This window comes from Phoca vitulina, unplaced genomic scaffold (assembly GCF_004348235.1).
Source record: "Phoca vitulina isolate PV1807 unplaced genomic scaffold, GSC_HSeal_1.0 scaffold49, whole genome shotgun sequence".
Classification (NCBI taxonomy): domain Eukaryota; kingdom Metazoa; phylum Chordata; class Mammalia; order Carnivora; family Phocidae; genus Phoca; species Phoca vitulina.
Window position 1 is genome coordinate 8,634,562 of NW_022589752.1, and position 18,171 is coordinate 8,652,732.

The 18,171-nt window shown below is 35.6% G+C and overlaps 1 protein-coding gene across 5 annotated transcripts in view; it reads right to left on the minus strand.

Moving 5' to 3' along the window:
• The window catches only part of AMN1 (antagonist of mitotic exit network 1 homolog), a 51,502-nt gene that overhangs the window by 13,565 nt on the left and 19,766 nt on the right, over nucleotides 1-18,171 (minus strand). For 4 of the 5 annotated variants that reach the window (XM_032432805.1, XM_032432803.1, XM_032432806.1 and 1 more), the window contains exons 2-6: nucleotides 13,926-14,058; nucleotides 9,670-9,814; nucleotides 7,544-7,761; nucleotides 7,160-7,216; nucleotides 86-197 (exon numbers count right to left, since the gene is read on the minus strand). In XM_032432805.1, the coding sequence (XP_032288696.1) occupies nucleotides 86-197; nucleotides 7,160-7,216; nucleotides 7,544-7,761; nucleotides 9,670-9,814; nucleotides 13,926-14,058 (665 nt within the window). The remainder of the gene's footprint in view (nucleotides 1-85; nucleotides 198-7,159; nucleotides 7,217-7,543; nucleotides 7,762-9,669; nucleotides 9,815-13,925; nucleotides 14,059-18,171) is intronic. The other variant, XM_032432807.1, reaches the window with a different exon arrangement.

Consider the following 18,171-nt stretch of genomic DNA (forward strand, 5'->3'; position numbering starts at 1 on the left):
GGAATGGGTTGAGTAGTTTACTTAAGGTCACACAGTTACTAAAAGATGAAGCCAGGATTTGAACCACCCAATCTATCATACTAACCTGTTATTAGGGGGCATCCATGGAAGAGTAATATATGTATCTGAGGACAGCAAGTGAGGACAGCTTCTACAGCCTCATCAGTCAGATTCACACAATGTCCCATATGAATCTCCTATTTAAAAATAAAGAAAGGATAGTCAAAAGAAAAAACAGATTTATGATGACAGCATGAAAAAGCTTGGGAACTACCCTGATACAAAAAGAACCAGGGGTGCCTGGCTGGCTCAGTTGGAGGAGCATGAGACTCTTGATCTTGGGGTCATGAGTTCGAGCCCCATGTTGGGCATAGAGATTACTCAAATAAATAAAACAAAAAACAACAAACAGAGGTGCCTGGGTGGCTCAGTTGTTTAAGCAGCTGCCTTCAGCCCAGGTCATGATCTCAGGGTCCTGGGATCAAGCCCCATGTTGTCAGGCTTTCTGCTCAGCGGGGAGGTCTGCTTCTCCCCCTCCCTCTCCCTCTGTGCGCTCTCTCTCTCAAATAAATAAAAAATCTTTAAACAACAAACAAAAAGAACCAAATATCTACTTGCAAGAAACATTCAATAGAAAGGACTAATGTAAGTATGCAGTAATTTGGAAAGTATAGATGATTTAAAAGTTAAGTGCCCAACCATTTTATAGAGCAATATGGCAAAATCTGTTAAAACTGAAGATGAGTATACTCCAGAACCCAGCAGTTCTAATTGAAAATGTCCACTATACAGAGTAACTCTTGTATATGTGCCCAAGGAAACAATTTATAAATGTGCTCATTTTAATATTATTTGTAATAGTAAAAAAGTGGATAATGGGTAAACAAATGGTGGTTTATTAATGGAACAGATGAAACAGTTAACATGAAAAATATCTACTTGTATTAATAGACATAAATCTCAAACATAATGTTAGTTCAGACACTTTGGAAAACAGTATCGTCTTATCTTTTAAAGCTAAATGTGTACTTACTATATGATAATCCCATTCCTAGGTGTTTACCCAAGAAAAATGAAAATGTATGTCTACACAAAGACTTGTACGCAAATTTCTATAGTAGTATTCATAACAGTCCAAAATTAGAACCACCCAAATGTCCATCAAATGGTACATTCACCAATTCTGAACAAACTGTGTCATATCCACACTATGAAATACTACTCAGCAAAATAAACAAATAAAAGTAATGAAACAGTAACACATGCAACAACATGGATGAATTTCAAAAACATTGTGCTAAGTGAAAGAAGTAAAAGAGGGGCGCCTGGATGGCTCAGATGGTTAAGTGCCTTTGGCTCAGGTCATGATCCCAGGGTCCTGGGATCGAACCCCACATCGGGCCTCCTGCTGAGGAGGGAGCCTGCTTCTCCCTCTCCCTCTGTCTGCCACTCCCCGCTTGTACTCTCTCTCTCTGTCAAAATAAATAAAATCTTAAAAAAAAAAAAGTAAAAGAAAAAAGTAAAAAACAAAAAAACTGGGTATTGCATGACTCCATTTATATGAAATTCTAGAAACTTTAAAACTATAATGCCAAAGTAAATCACTGGTTGCCTGGGGATGGAAGCAGGTAGAGAACTGATTGCAAAGGTATGGGAGAAAATGTTGTAGGGTGATGGAAATGTGTTATACCTTATTGTGGTGGTGGTTAAAGGCTGTGTAACAATTACCAAAATTCATCAAACTGTACACTTAAAATGGGTAAACTTTATTGCATGCAAGTTATACCTTAATAAAGCTTGGAAAATTAAACATAATTTTGAATGAAAAGCAAACTGTAATAGAACACATATATTATAAAACTATTATGTGAAAGTTTAAAACATAAAACAATACAATATCTTGTTTATGGATCCATATCTATATGTGTCTATCCATACATAGGTAAAGTATACAAACACACAAGGAAAAATAAACAGGTGTCTTTAGAATGTGGTTACTTTGAAGGAAGAAAGGGAGAATAAATGTGCAGGGAGCTTTACATGTAACATAATTTTTAACAAGGAACTAAAATAAGTATGGAAAATGTTAAAATTTAAGTGGCTGGTCCACAGGTTTGTGTTATATTACTTTCTATCCTTTTTCATATGTTAGAAATATATATCCCTCGTTTTATGTCCTAATTAGGAATCCTTCTGCACTGGTGGTGGGAATGTAAAATGGTACAGCCACTGTGATAATAGTATGGCAGTTCCTTAAAAAATTAAACACAGCATTGCCATATAATCCAGCTATTTCACTTCTAGGTATATACCCAAAGAATTGAAAGTGGGGACTAGAACAGATTATTTGTATACTTATGCTCATAGCAGCGGTATTCACAATAGAGAATAGGTGGAAACAAGCATTGAAAGATGAATGGATAAACAAAATGTTTATGTATATACATACACACATATAAGCATATATATATAAACACATATAAACATATACACGTGTGTGTGTGTGTATATATATATGAATATACCATATATATACAATGGAATATTATGCGGTCTTAAAAGGAATGACATTCTTTTTTTTTTTTTTTTTAAGATTTTAGTTATTTATTTGAGAGAAAGAGAGAGAGCACAAGTGGGAGGGAGGGGCAGGGGGAGAAGCAGACTCCCCGCTGAGCAGGGAGCCTGATGCAGGGCTCGATCCCAGGACCCTGGGATCATGACCTGAGCTGGAAGGCAGACACTTAACCAACTGAGCCACCCAGGCGCCCCAGGAATTAAATTCTGACACATGCAGGGACACAGATAAACCTTGAAAACATTAGGCTAAGTGATATAAGTCAGACAGAAAAGGACAAATATTGTATGATCCACTTTTATGAGTTATCTAGAATAGGCAAATTCATAGAGACAGAAAGTAGAACAGAGGTAGCTAGAGGCTGAGGGGAAGGGGTAATGGGGAGATATTGTTTCATGGGTAACGAGTTTCAGTGTAGGATGAGGAGAAAGTTCTGGAGATGGATTGTGGCGATGGCTGCACAACAATGTGAATGTACTCAATTCCACTGAATTGTACACAAAAAATCGTTAAAGTGGTAAGTTTTGTGTTGTGTATATTTGACCATAATAGAAGACATTTTAAGAATTCCGGAAGTAAGATTTATCTAATAGTTGACATGTATATTTATGGTATTAATATTTTTTCCTCCTGAAAAGTTGATATTAAGTTGGTATACTAATATAATCAATCATATCTTACAAATAAAGGAAACCTGAGTATATTGAAAACTCATAAAAATTGAGGAAAAAAGCATCTTGTTATAAATTGGCAAACATGTCCTATGATATAGATATAAATTGGCAAAGGCTACAGACAAAGAAATACAATTTGAGAACAGATGGAAGGAATAGTGTCCAACATTTAAAATATATTAAGGCATAAAAAAAAAAGATTCAATGCTGCAAACTGGGATCTTCGCAAAACTGTGAATTTACAACATAACCTTCATGGGAACCAATTTTATAATACGAATTTAGGACCATTAAAGTAGCCATACCTATTGATCTACTTGTTCTGTTTTTTGGAGTTCATTACAGCAATGGAAGAAAAAAGTATAAACCCCAACATATGATTATTTCTAGTAGCTAAAAACTGAAAATAATCTGAATTACCAACAACAACAAAAAGGAAAGAAATGATACATCCTATGAACAGATTTTGTTCTCTGATGTACCAATGTCTAGAACATAGCAGGTACTTAATGAATATTTGTTGAATAAATGAAATTCTACAGGCAAACAAACTTTTAACCATGAAGATTATAGAACCTTATAAATATGACAATAATATAAAGTTAATATGATAACATTTATTGAGGGACTATCTTGTGCCTGGAACTTCAGTAAAATATGGAGATAAAATGATGATAAAATGATGAACAAAATGGTCTCTGCCCACTGGGAACTCAGATCAACAGAAATTTCAGAAATAATCATGACATTCAATAAATGTTGTAATATGTTGTTTGTCAATCTTTAGGAGAGGTCCTTAGACTTTTTTTTATTATTATTAAGTAAACTCTACCCCCAACATGGGGCTTGAACTCATAACCCCGAGATCAAGAGTCGCATGCTCTACTGACTGAGCCAGCTGGGTGTCCCGAGGTCTTTAGACTTTTGATCGAATTTATTTTCAAATTATAAACAATTAAGCAACACTGATAATATCATTTCCAGGAACAGAACATATGAAAAGCAACAGATTAAAACAGAGCACGTGATAAAAGGTAGGAACACATACTGTCCACAAGAGAAAAGTCAGTAAAAAAGATGAAAAAGTTTATATTTCAATTTGAGTCAGAAATTGTGGTCACAAAAATACTAGATGCTATGAGACAAAGGTTAAAGTATATTTACTCTGTTTAAGGAAGGAATTAAGTTCTAATAAAGTTTAGAAAGATTTCCGTTGAAATGTTTTGGCACTTATAGAAATAAGATTTGGAAAATTGAAAAAAATAAAAAATTTAAAGTATGGCACTATAATCGCCAGCACTTATTGGTAACTGAATCTTTTTCTTTTTCTTTTTTTTTTGTATTTTTTTGAAAGATTTTATTTATTTATTTGACAGAGAGAGACACAACGAGAGAGGGAACACAAGCAGGGGGAGTGGGAGAGGGAGAAGCAGGCTTCCCGCTGAGCAGGGAGCCCGATGTGGGGCTCGATCCCAGGACCCTGGGATCATGACCTGAGCCAAATGCAGATGCTCAATGACTGAGCCACTCAGGCGCCCTTCTTTTTTTTTTTTTTTAAAGATTTATTTATTTATTTGAGAGACAGAGGGAGAACATGCACATGGGGGGAGGGGCAGAGGGAGGGAATCTTCAAGCAGACTACCCACTAAGCAGGGAGCCCGATGTGGGGCTCAATCCCATGATTCCCGTGGAATCATGACCTGAGCCGAAGGCAGACGCTTAATGACTGAGCCACCCAGGCGCCCCTGAATCTTTTTCTAAGTCTGCTTAGGTTGGTAACCAGCTCCTAATTTTGTAATACTGAAGTAAATACGTAGGTATGTTTCCTATCACTGCATGACAACTAATTTCCTGGTGGTTTTATTAGGGAATGATAAACTATGTTAACTGTTTGGGAACTTTATTAAAAATGATGATTATAAGATAATGTTATTGTAAGAACTAAATAACCTAATGAATATAAAGCAGTAGTAAGTGTGGAGGCTGGAATATAGTTAGTGCTCAACAAATGTTAGTGTTTCAAACAGTAAACATTATAGCAGAGTTTATTGCCCCTACAGTTAGCATGCAATTTGGAATTTGGAACTCAGTATAAGAAAATATGGTAATTTCTTAATCAAAAGATTTGTAAAAATATATACACTATACAGAAGATTTGTAAAAATATATACACTATATGTACATACACGTGCACACACATACATATAAGCAGGATTTAGATATAAAAAGATAAAAAAATTGTCTCTGGGCAATAACTCAAGGGGAAATATTTTGGCAAAAACATGGTACTGTTATTCTTTTATGATAGTTATTGCTAACATTTATAATTCATTTATAGCCTGTTTACTTCCAAAAAGAATTTATGTGGCTGATTTTTTTTTAAGATTTTATTTACTTATTTGAGAGAGAGAGAGAGCATGAGCAGGAGGGAGGGGCAGAGGGAGAGAGAGAGAAGCAGACTCTGCGCTGAGCAGGGAGCCTACCTGGGGCTCCATCCCAGGACACTGAGATCATGACCTGAGCAGAAGGCAGATAGATGCTTAACCGACTGAGCCACCCAGGCACCCCTGATGTGGCTCATCATTGAAAAGCACATCTATATTATTATTATTATTATTATTTTTAAGATTTTATTTATTTATTTGACAGAGAGAGAGACACAGGGAGAGAGGGAACACAGGTGGGGGAGTGGGAGAAGCAGGCTTCCCACTGAGCAGGGAGCCCGATGCGGGGCTCCATCCCAGGAACCTGGGATCAGGACCTGAGCCGAAGGCAGACGCTTAATGACTGAGCCACCCAGGCGCCCCATGAAAAGCACATCTATATTAAATAAGACTAAAAACCTCACTATAAACCGGGAAAGGAGGAAACCAAAATCCTGGGATAAAAGGATTCTTAATATATTTAGAAGCAGTTTATAGGTGCCACATCAGTCACTGAATGGAAGGCCTGAACACTAATTTAGGATCTTCTTAAAGAGCTGTACAATGTGGCTGTTGGGGAGGAAAACCTTTTTCCTCTTATTAGGTTCTATCTTTGGGAGCCTGTGAATTAAAATGACAAAGACAGACAAGCAAGAGAAAAGGCAAGTTTGGTCACACACAAGCTCACAAAGAAAGTGGTTCAAAGAAATGGCTGCAGTATAGAGTTTATAGGTCATTTTCATAGGAGAAAGGGAGGGGGAGAAAGGACACTTAGAGAAAAACAGATGACTTTTAGGAAAAACAAAGTGGGCTTTTAGAGAGTAGATGGGGGAGGTGTGATAGTCTTGTGACAATTTTCTTTTATGTCATTTCTCATCTGACTCCTCCAGTGATAGGAGTGATCTTCCCTGGGATTGGGTAGTCTTCCTTGAAGGGGGTTTGATGGCAGCTGAATTCTTTTGGAAGGCTCTGTTTTTAGGCAGATGGAGGGAGAGTGTTTCAGACAAAGCCTCTTTTTGCATCTGTTGATTCTTAAACATCTTTAGCTCAAAATAATTTTTATGTGACAGGCATATTCTGGATCCCTGCATGTATATTAAGAAAGTAGGATGGCAAGCCACTAAGTAGGCCTGGTAATGAAAATTCTAAAGAATATCACTTTACATTGATGAACTTTCATAATCTTCACTATAATAAGATTATTCTTCAATGTGTTAGAAGCTAAAACTTCTGGAAAATGAGGACTTTCACTGGAAGTAAAATGGGTTTTTATTTAAAGCCTGCTTTACCTCCTAACTTTACCAGTTTTTCCTTACTCTGGAAATAACGAGGTAGAGGCAAAAACCAAACCAAACCAAACCAAAAACACGCCATGGAAACACCTAATTGATAATAAGGCACTGGTTGTTTTCTACATTCAAAAAGCAATTTCTGAGGATAATATAAAAATTTAGTTAGCATCAACTTTATAGATATCTTAAAATTACCTCTAATTTCTTGGCACAAGATCCATTAACAAGCGCAACCACGCCATCGTCAGATACCTAAGCAAAGAGAACAATCAACATGGCACATAAATGGGAAAGATGAAAGTAAAATTTTCCAAATATTATTAATCACTTATATATGGTTTTATTGCCTCCCATTCAGCAAACATTTTAGTGTTAGCCACACTTATCTTTTTCACCCTTACTTAAAATAATTGAGGGGATTGTGCCAAGTTATATTGCAGTTCTATAACCACTGAAGCATGAGGTGGTCAACAATTCCAACAAAAACCAAAAAAATTAATTATGTTCTTCTGATGAGTCATGGAAGTTCACTGGGCAAACACATACAGTCTTTATATTTCAAGTCTATATTTCATTTACCTGAGTAGCTGAAAAATCAACGCACTGCAAAAATGGGCAGTTTTCTCCTAATGCATGTAAGGACACATCGGTAATACCTAAACAGCCACCTAAATCAATGATCTTTAGCAGCCGGCAGTTGAATGCGAGAGCAAGGACTCCTTCATCAGTGAGATTGCAGCATCTTTTCAAAGAAGCTTCATGCAGGTATGAACAAGAGGAAGCCACAGCTTTTACTCCTGAGGGAAAACAATTACGTATCAATGAGCTATATATGTATACATATGAGAAATGCGACTGATTTTCATTTTAGCAATCACCAGTATTGATACACCCAACTGTATGTTAGCCTTTTGCAAAGTAGTCCATCTCTGAGGATATACTTATCTTCCAGTGATGCTGTCATTATTAAAACTCTTTTGGAATATTTCAGGAATTGTCTACCATAGGCTGTAGTTTACGGCAAGCCTTTATTGTTGACAAGTAAATTTGCCCTTAGGAAATAGCCAAAAGTCATTCAGAATCAAATTAGGTCATTAAATAATAGATGAATCTTTTTGTTACAACAAAAGTTTTAAAGTAATAAAGTTAATTTTCTTGTGGACTCTTGAAGGGAAATCTAAAGTTAAATTGCCCAAATGTCTTAGGTGATAGTTTTCATGCTTATCCTTAGGAATCATACTTCTGTCTCTCTATTCTCTCTTCCCCTTTTGACTTTTAAATCCAATTAAATTGATGTAAATGCACATTGGAGACTGGTACATGATAATGTGTCACAAAAATAAAAGAGTACTTTGCGGATCCTGGGCCCTTCAGTCATGCATAAACATTATAACAGTGTGAAAAGATAACTTTATGAGCAAAATACACAAAAGGGAAGATGGTGAATTCATGTGTAGGTCATTTTTACTCTTCTCCATATCTTAAGAAAGGACTTTCAATTAATTAATTAATTAATTTTTTACCTCCCTGAAAGAACTTTTGTTTTATTAGTGTCCAGCATGAAAGTTCTTTTTAGTGAGGCATTATTTGTGTAAATATTTAAAAACTTATGCTTCTTTGTAATACTATGAATAGCCTAACTTGCTAACCAAGATAATTGCAAAATACAGCAAACTACTCAAAACATTTTCCAGAAACCTAGCTAGCCAAATAAATCTCTCTTACATTGAAGGAAAAGGTTAAAATCCTTTATTGATTAAAAAAAGGGTAAAAAATCCTCTAGTGTCACTGAAAAATGCCGTTTGACTGGCTATAAAAAACTATGCATTGTAGGGGAAAAATTGTACAGCATAGGGAATACAGTCAATGGTATTGTAATAGTGCTGTATGATGACGGATGGAAGCTACACTTGTGCTGAGTACAGCAGAATGAAAACAGTTGTCTAATCACGCAGTTGTACACCTGAAACTAATATAACGTTGTATGTCAACTCTATGCCGATAAAAAATTTTTTTAATTCAAAAAACATAAAAACAAAAAAACAAGCTATCATTGTACAGACTGATAAGAGAGTGCCTAGTAAGTTTAATGTGATGATGATTTAACTTTCTGTGGTCATTTAGCATCAAGAAAGCCTTAACAAAGTATGAACTGCTAAATAGCAAACGAATGTCAAAGTGTTCTGAGCTCTTGTACATGGATGTCCATCCATGTTTACTTTAAATATGTTTCAAAAAAAAAATAAATGTTTCTCTCTCTCTCTCTCTCTTTTTAAAGATTTAGTTATGTATTTGAGAGAGAGAGAGCACGGGGGTTGGGGGGGCAGGTCAGAGGGAGAGGGAGAGAGAACCTCTAAGCAGACGCCTCACTAGCGTGGAGCTGGATGCAGGGCTTGATCTCATGACCCCGAGATCGTGATCCTGAGCCAAAACCCAGAGTCAGATGCTTAACCCACTGCACCACCCAGGCATGCCTACTGCAAATACGTTTAGATTACAAGTAGTGACTTACCCAGTATATTTCTTAACTTTCAGCAACGGTTATAAGCAGGAATTCTAATTTGGATTCTTTATCTTAGTTTGAGTATTTTTATTGATAAATACAGTTTCTGTTTCTTTGACATCTTCATACTCACTTCTGACATATTAATTATACTAGATGGTGAATAGGAATCTACCAATTTATTCAGTGTTAATAAACATACCCTTTGAAGTTATGGAAATTCTGTTTTCTTTTGAGGAACTTAAATTTAATTTCTTCAGTTTTCTGCAGTTGCGCAGGTGCAGGAGAGCAGTGTCTGAAATATCACAGCTTCGTAGATCTAGAGTTTGGACTTCAGGATGTAAAATCTGTAAAAAATACATGATTTTGGAAACTTAATTTTTCCTATAAATATAAGAAATGTTTATTCCATGTTGAGTGTTTTGGTGGCGATGACAGACAAATGGTGGATGGAAACCAGAGCAAAGAATACAAAAACCTATCTGAGTGCAGACACATAAAACGTAAAGCAGGAAGAAACAAGTCCCCCAAAGTCTTTACTGGGACGCATGGCATTGTTGATGTGGCTGGTACAGCGTAAGGACCCACTAGACCTGAGAAGCAGATTCAAGGTGCTGGCATGTGCTTATCTTTTTCCAGTAGTTCCTGACTGTTATTAGAGATCCTAGCTATGTGCCTCTACTCAGCAGGTATGAGTATTTAGTCTCTACATACTGAACGGTTATAGGATGTGACTATTGCTTTTCTAGAACATTTACCTCCTTCATTCTTATTGGGAGCGCGTACAAACAAACCCAGTATTATTGAATATTTACTTAAGGGCAACAAATAGCAAACTGATTTCAAATTGTTCTGAGCTCTCTTCCTTGGCTCTTTCTTTCTTTCTTTCTTTCTTTTTTTTTGAGAATGAGGGGGTGGGAAGGGACAGAGGGAGAGGGAAGAAATCTTTTTATTTTTTTTTAAATATTATTTATTTATTTATTTGACAGAGAGGGACACAGCGAGAGAGGGAACACAAGCAGGGGGAGTGGGAGAGGGAGAAGCAGGGTTCCCGCCAAGCAGGGAGCCCGATGTGGGGCTTGATCCCAGTACCCTGGGATCATTCCCTGAGCCGAAGGCAGATGCTTAACCACTGAGCCACCTGGTGCCCCAGGGAAAGAGAATCTTAAGCAAGCTGCTTTCTACTTTTTTCCAAAGTAGAAATAGCTTTACTTTTCTGAAAAAAAGTGATGTACTATTGTTGTAAAAGATTCAGAGAATATAGAAAAGTTATAAAAATGATAAGAATAACTATTTCTATTTATTGAGCACTTACAGGAAGGGTACTAAGTGTGTTATATACATTATGTCATTTAATATTCTGTCTCAAACACAGACACACCCCTGAAAGATTGGTCACTGCCATTTTACAAATCAGGGAATTGAGGCACCTGGAGCTTAAGTAGTAACACAAAGTACATAGTCAAAAAAAAAAAAAAAAGCAGAGCTAGGATCGAAAACCAGGTCTTTCTAATTCTAAAGGCCATGCTTTTATCCACTACAACTAAAATTAAAGCGGAGGGGGAGACAAACCATGAGAGACTATGGACTCTGAGAAACAAACTGAGGGTTCTAGAGGGGAGGGGGGTGGGGGGATGGGTTAGCCTGGTGATGGGTATTAAGGAGGGCACGTTCTGCATGGAGCACTGGGTGTTATATGCAAACAATGAATCATGGAACACTACATCAAAAACTAATGATGTAATGTATGGTGATTAACATAACATAATAATAAAATTAAAATAAAATAAAATAAAATTAACCATAATACCAACACCCAGAGAAAAACATCTTAGTTCTGATGTTTTTTGAGTTAAAAAAGAAAACTGAAGAAAAATGGGATCAGATTATATATACTTGTAAGATGAGCACTTTTACAAAAACGATTTATTGTGGGTGCATTCTGTTCCATTTTATGCATGCACCATAACGTGTTAAATGCATTCTACACTGACAAACGCTTCAGCTGAACCTTTAGGCTGATTTAGGAGGCAATATAGTATAGTGATTAAGAACATGTCTTCTGGAGGCAGACTGCCTGAGTTTGAACCCTATGAATATGATCACGCTCTGGTTTTTGTATGTGTTTGTGGGCCTCAATGTCCTCATTATTAAAATGGGGTCAATATTTTGTGAGAAGTAAAGATGCCTGGCTTACAATGTATGCTATATATGTCAACTGTTATTATAAATATTATGATAAGCACACTTGTGTGCTTTCCCTATTATTATTTTCTTGGGATTGATGTCAGAAGTAAATGGTAATTATATGAAGTGATGGAGATGTTAAATAACCCACTGTGGTAATCATTTTGCAATGTATAAATGCATCAAATCATTGCGTTATATTATTTGCTTTAAATTTACACAATGTTATATGTCAATTATATCTCAATAAAACTCGAAAAATACTAGGACTAAAATTGTTGAGTCAATAGTAAGCACATTTTTAGGACTTTTGATAGTTAATGGCAAGCTGTCCTCCTAAAAGGTTTTTTATCAATTTATACTCCCATCAATAGGAGATAAAAGTGACTATTGCCCACACTATTGTCAACACTGGGTATTATTATTTTTTAAGTCTGCCAAACTGAAAGACAAACTGTGACTTTTATTACTAATGAGGTTAAATTTCCTTTTATATGTTAATAGTGATTTATATATTTTCCTTTGAGTATTTCCTGATTCTTTGTTTTAGTATTTGTTTTAATTTTTCTTAGTGGTTTGTAGGGATTCTTTAAATTGTCAAGATAACAAACCTGTAGAATTGCATGTGTATTGCAAATATTTTTCCTAGTTTGTTACTTGACTTTGCTTCTTTTTTTTTCTTCTAGCTATAAGGAAGTTCATATTGTTATGTAATCAAATCCACCAATTTTTTTCTTCTTGGTTTCTAACTTTGGTGTCATGTTTAGAAAGGCCTCCTCCATCCAACTATAAAAAGATTTAGGAAATATTTCAAAGAGAGCCATCCAACTATGCATGCAACTTTGTAACAGATGTTAGATCTGGCTTTTTGAATAATTTCATAAGTAGGACTTGTAAGGATGGAGATTCGAGGGAGAGCACAAAGAAATCATACTTCTGTTTTTTTCTATCTCTTTCACTCCTTAGCCCTTTTCTATTCAGGTAAAATTAGGTTTATTTTTTTTTTTCAGGTAAAATTAGGTTTAAATGAATATTAAGGATTGCCATAAAACAAAAATCTAAGCCACTGCAATATAGGCTAATGGGTGAGAACAAAATGGGGATGGTGGGGAACAGAAGAAAACCACCAGTTTTCTGTAGCGTCATAATGATTCTTCTGTGGACCACACACAAACTAGATACATCCACAGAACCACTGACAGTAAGAACCTGGGGATATTATTCTACCTCCATAGAGCTAAGCAGACTACAACACTAAAATGTCTATGTTCCAATGCAAGCTAAAATGAAGAAAACAAACCATTATAAGTACATCAGGTTAATGTTAGAAGAAACACAAATGGCACATCCAAGTGCAATTATAATGTGAAGGTCACAGGGACAGTCATGTGCTAGAGTGCTATCATCAGATCCCTTTTGATCATAAGCTTTGGGCAGAATGTGTAGTAAAGTCAGCAATTGCTAGTTAGAACCAGAGTTTCTACAGTAGACTAGTCCAGTGTAGACTAGAGTCTTTGGCAGACAGTGATGATGGCTGCAAACCCATTTTACGGTTAAGAGAACTGAGGCTCAATGTCGGAAAGAGTGGCAAAGCTAGGATTTCAATTCAGGTTGGAGGGCCTTACTATACTTACTGCCTTATAGAACAGCCAATTTTAGCTTAGTTGTAGTGATTAGTATCAATTAGCAGGAGTGAGGTCTCCAGAAGAGTGAGAAGAGTTTAGAAGAGTGGCTTTTAACTGCTGATTGTTATCCATGAATGGATAAAATCAATTTAGTAGACTCTGATCAACATTTCTGTAAACTGACATAAGACATAACAGAATAAAGTAGAAAATATCCAAGTGTACTGTACATTGTATGGTTACATGTGAGTGTGGTTTGTGGACCAGAGTCATAATGCAGCATATATTTCTTACTGTGGGTTTTTTTTTCTTTTTGCCATTTGTGTATTCACCCGGCATTTTTATTTTTACTTCTTCCAGTCTTATTGAGGTATAATTGATCAAAAAGCTTATAACTTTTTGAAAATGCAGAGATCAAGGGTGCTGGTATGATGAAGACAAGGGGGGCAGCTGAAAGAACGGTGAGAGATTTTTAGCAACTATTACACATGAACATTTTGGTTATCTGGAGAAAAAAAGAACCCCAATGTTTTGTTATATTTTAAAATTATAACTAAGCCTACTATATGCTATTGCTCCAAATATCTGAAACCATATCTAACAGTAAAATATAATATGCTTGCTTTGCAATTGTACATACTCTTACCTCACTTATATTTGAATCTGTTATCTGCCCCTGGACACTCATTATTTTAATCAGTCTATCTTTTATGTTGGGAGGTAAAGGCTTAATGTCTGTGATGTATCTGGAGATGTTCTTCATGAAGCACCACAGGCATCTGAAATACAAATACAATGTAGTAAATTACATGGTACTGGTCCTCATTCCTAATATTTATGCTGTTCCTTCTCATTTAGTCTTTTCATAAATAGGGTGTACATTTGTATCGATATTTGCAACTAAAGCTTGCTAAGATTCAAAAGCCTAGCATGCGCTCTGTTAGGCTGAGGCTCTTCCTTTACATTTTTTTCTCAGTATACCTCATTTACTAAAATGCATTCTAAATGACAAAAAAAAATTTTCCTAAGTCAGTCTCTCTAATTCCTAAGACACAGTTACTACCAAGATTTCAGTTACATATTCCTAAATAAATATTGGATGAGGGCCTACTTATTGACAAGTTTTATCTATTAATCCAGCAAACTTTTCACTATTTTTCTTAAAAATTATGTGTATAATGAAATCATGAAAGAACTACAACCACAACGATTGCACAAATAGTACAAATCATGGAGATAACAAACTTAGTGCCAGGATTGTATATATATAAAGGAGAGTTATCAGAGCAGGCAATAATCAAGGCCCATATGACCAACATATTTCCTATGTAGCCTGAAATTCCAACTATCTGAGAAACTCATATTTTACACAAACATAAATCTTACTTAAATCTCTGATTTCAACTACCTCCACATATATAATTTTACATTATATACATATACACTATACATTACATCCTATCCTTCCCCCTTCCATTAGATTAGTTCCTCCCACTAATATCTAGTGTATGTTCTTTATTTTTTTCTGTGCTTTTATACACATGTGCATGCGTACACACACACACACACACACACACTGACACATTTAAAGGGATGGGGGGATCACTGTTTCCTAAAATGGCCTCACCGTATACTCACTTTTCTATACCCTCTTTCATTCAATAATATCTTACAGAATTCTTCAAAGCATCAAGTATAGTTTTAATGCTCCCTTAATGGCTTAATGGCCATATAATATTTCACAGCATGGAGGATTTATTTAGTTATTCCCCTATTTATGAACATTCCACTGTTTCTAGGACATGTTAACATACGTTGTCAACTTGTTTTCTAGAAAGTCTGTGACACTTCATATTTCTATCAGCAGTACTGGAGTATCGTATTCCTCTACATTCCTAAAGCAACAGGTTCATTTTATTCATTTTTCCATTTATTTCCGTTGTCTCCCCAATCCCACACCCCACCACTCCAGGAATCCATTCTAATGTCTAGTGTGTACCCTTTCGTTGTATGTGTCCTTTTAACATGCTTGTTGTATGTATTTCTAATTTATATATCTGGTATTTGTCATAGATTTGTTTAGTTTTTCACTCACCAGTGTTTTTAAGATCTACCTACTCTTAAATGTTGGAAGATCTCATGTGTGAAAAGTGGTATCTTATTATTACTTTAATTTGTATTCCTCTAATTACTAGTAAATTTGACATCTTTTTATGAACTTGCTGGCTCTCTGGATATGCTTTTCTCTAAATTGTCTATTCATATCCTTTGCCTATTTTGCTATTTTTTGACTTAAATTTTAAGAGTTGTTTTTGTGGCCAAATATATGACTGAATTTGTATTTGTTCCACAAGTATTCAGAGAATATATATTCTCTAAGAGATGTAATGTTCTATTATACATGTATGTCTAAATATATCTCTCCATATAAGTATATGTATATGCACACAAATATATTATGTGAATATATGTGATTGTTTGATAGTATTTAATTCTTCTGTTATCTTTCTACCAAATTTGTAGAATTCTTTTTTTTTTAAAGATTTTATTTCTTTATTTTAGAGAGAGGGAGTGAGCATGAGCAGAGGGGAGGAGCGGGGGGGAGGAAGAGGGAGAGAATCTCCAGCAGACTCTGCACTGAGCATGGAGCCTGACACAGGGCTCGATCTCACGACCCTGAGATCATGACCTGAGCTGAAACCAAGAGTCGGACGCTTAACTGACTGAGCCACCTAGGTGCCCCTATTTGTAGAATTCTTAATTTATAATACTTGTATTTTGAAATCAAGTTTTACTTTCATTTCTACTCGTTTTTGCTTTTTGTACATTACTGTTTTATAATGAAAAAATTAAAAAATACATAAAAATAAAATAGGATGACATAAAACCCATGTACCATAAGTCTAGAATTTTAAAATTTATTATTTATCATTGTGTCAGATATCTTTCTTAAGACATAAAACATTTCACACTTGATCTTAGCCAAAAGGCCGAAAAGTGATAAGAAATAAAACATTTCAGATAAAAATAAAGCCTCCTTTGTACATCTACATAGGTTTACTCTTTCTCTGTCTTTGCAGAGGCAACCACTAGCATGAAGTTTTTGAAAACAGTTTGTGTCCATGATTTTATTTTTACTACTAAAGTATATATGCATAAATAACAGACTATTGTTTTTATATTTGCAAAATGTAGTGTATTAAGTTTCCTACCATGGCTGACCTTGTCAATTGTCCTTGTAAGTGACAATTTTCCTTTTCCTAAGACTTTGGTGTTAGTTGCAAATTCATGATCATTATATCTTCTTGTGGAATATTCCTTTTATCATTAAGTAATGTCTCTCTCTATACATACTGTTTTTCACATCAGATTGTATTCAGTCCAGTTTTAAAGTTGTTCTACTATCCTTCTTTGGCTTCTTTTGCTAACATGTTTTTTTTTTTTTTTTTTTTTTAAGATTTTATTTATTTATTTGAGAGACAGCATGAGAAGGGGGAGAGAAAGCAAGAAGCAGACACCCCCTGCCTTCGGCTCAGGTCATGATCCCAGGGTCCTGGGATCGAGTCCCGTATCGGGCTCCTTGCTCAGCAGGGAGCCTGCTTCTCCCTCTGCCTGCCGCTCCCCCTGCTTGTGCTCTCTCTCTCTGACGAATAAATAAATAAAATCTTTTCAAAAAAAAAAAAAAAAAAGCAGACACCCTATTGAGCAGGGAGCCTGATGCAGGGCTCAATCCCAAAACCCTGGGATCATGATCTGAGCCGAAGGCAGATGCTTAACTGACTGAGCCATCTAGGTGCCCCTCTTTTGCTAACATGTTTACAAGACTCATCTGCATTATTGCAGATAGCTATAATTTGTTCATTTTAATTTTCTGTTTGTTCATGTCCATTTTCAATGCTGCCTACTATTCCATTGTGTGAATAATTTATCTTTTCTACTGTTGCTGTACAGTTGGGTGGTTTATAATTTACTCTTATGTATAAAATTCATATGAATACTCTTGGAAGGTCTTTTGGTGCCATGTGTGCCTGTTTTTGATCAAGTATATATCTAGGAGCAGAATTGCTTGCTGATAAGGTATGCATATGTTTAGCTTAATGCCAAACAGTTTTCTGAAGTGATTGTACTGATTCCTGGAATCCATATCCTTGCCAACACTCGGCATTGTCAGTTTTTAAATTTTAGCCAATTTATGAATATATGGTAGCAATGCAATGTGACTTTAAGTTTCAGTCCCTTATTATTAATTAATTTGAGCATGTTTTCATTTCTTTATTGTTCATTTGGATGGTCTCTTGAGGAGTATCTGTTCAAGTATCCTGCCAAGCTTTCTTTTGGGTCTATGTTTTACTTACGGATATGTAGGAGTTCCTCTTATATTCTGGATATGAGCTTTCTGTTGGTTATATATGTTACAAATATATTCTCCCATTCTGTGGTTTGCCTTTTCATTCTCTTAATCATGTCTTATGTTGAAGAGAAGTATAATCTAATGCAGCCCAATATATTAATGTTTTCTTTATGGTTTCTTTTGGGTTCTGTTTATGAACTCTTTCACTGTCCTAAGTTCATGAAGATATTCTGCTATGTTTTCTTCCAGAAAAAATTCACTAAATGTATTGTTTTACCTTTCACTTAAAAACAATTTTTTTTTAAATTAAGTATACTCTATGCCCACTGTGGGGCTCAAACTCACAACCCTGAGACCAAGAGTTGCATGTTCTACTGACTGAGCCAGCCAGGTGCCCCTACTTTTTGCTTTTTGACTTAAAAACTACCTGGAATTGATTGTTGCAATTGTAAAGAACTATGCAGAATCTGAGAGTTTACCCCACTTACAAGCTTACAAGTGAGCCTATTACCAATTCATGAATGCTGGCAGAAGACCCAGA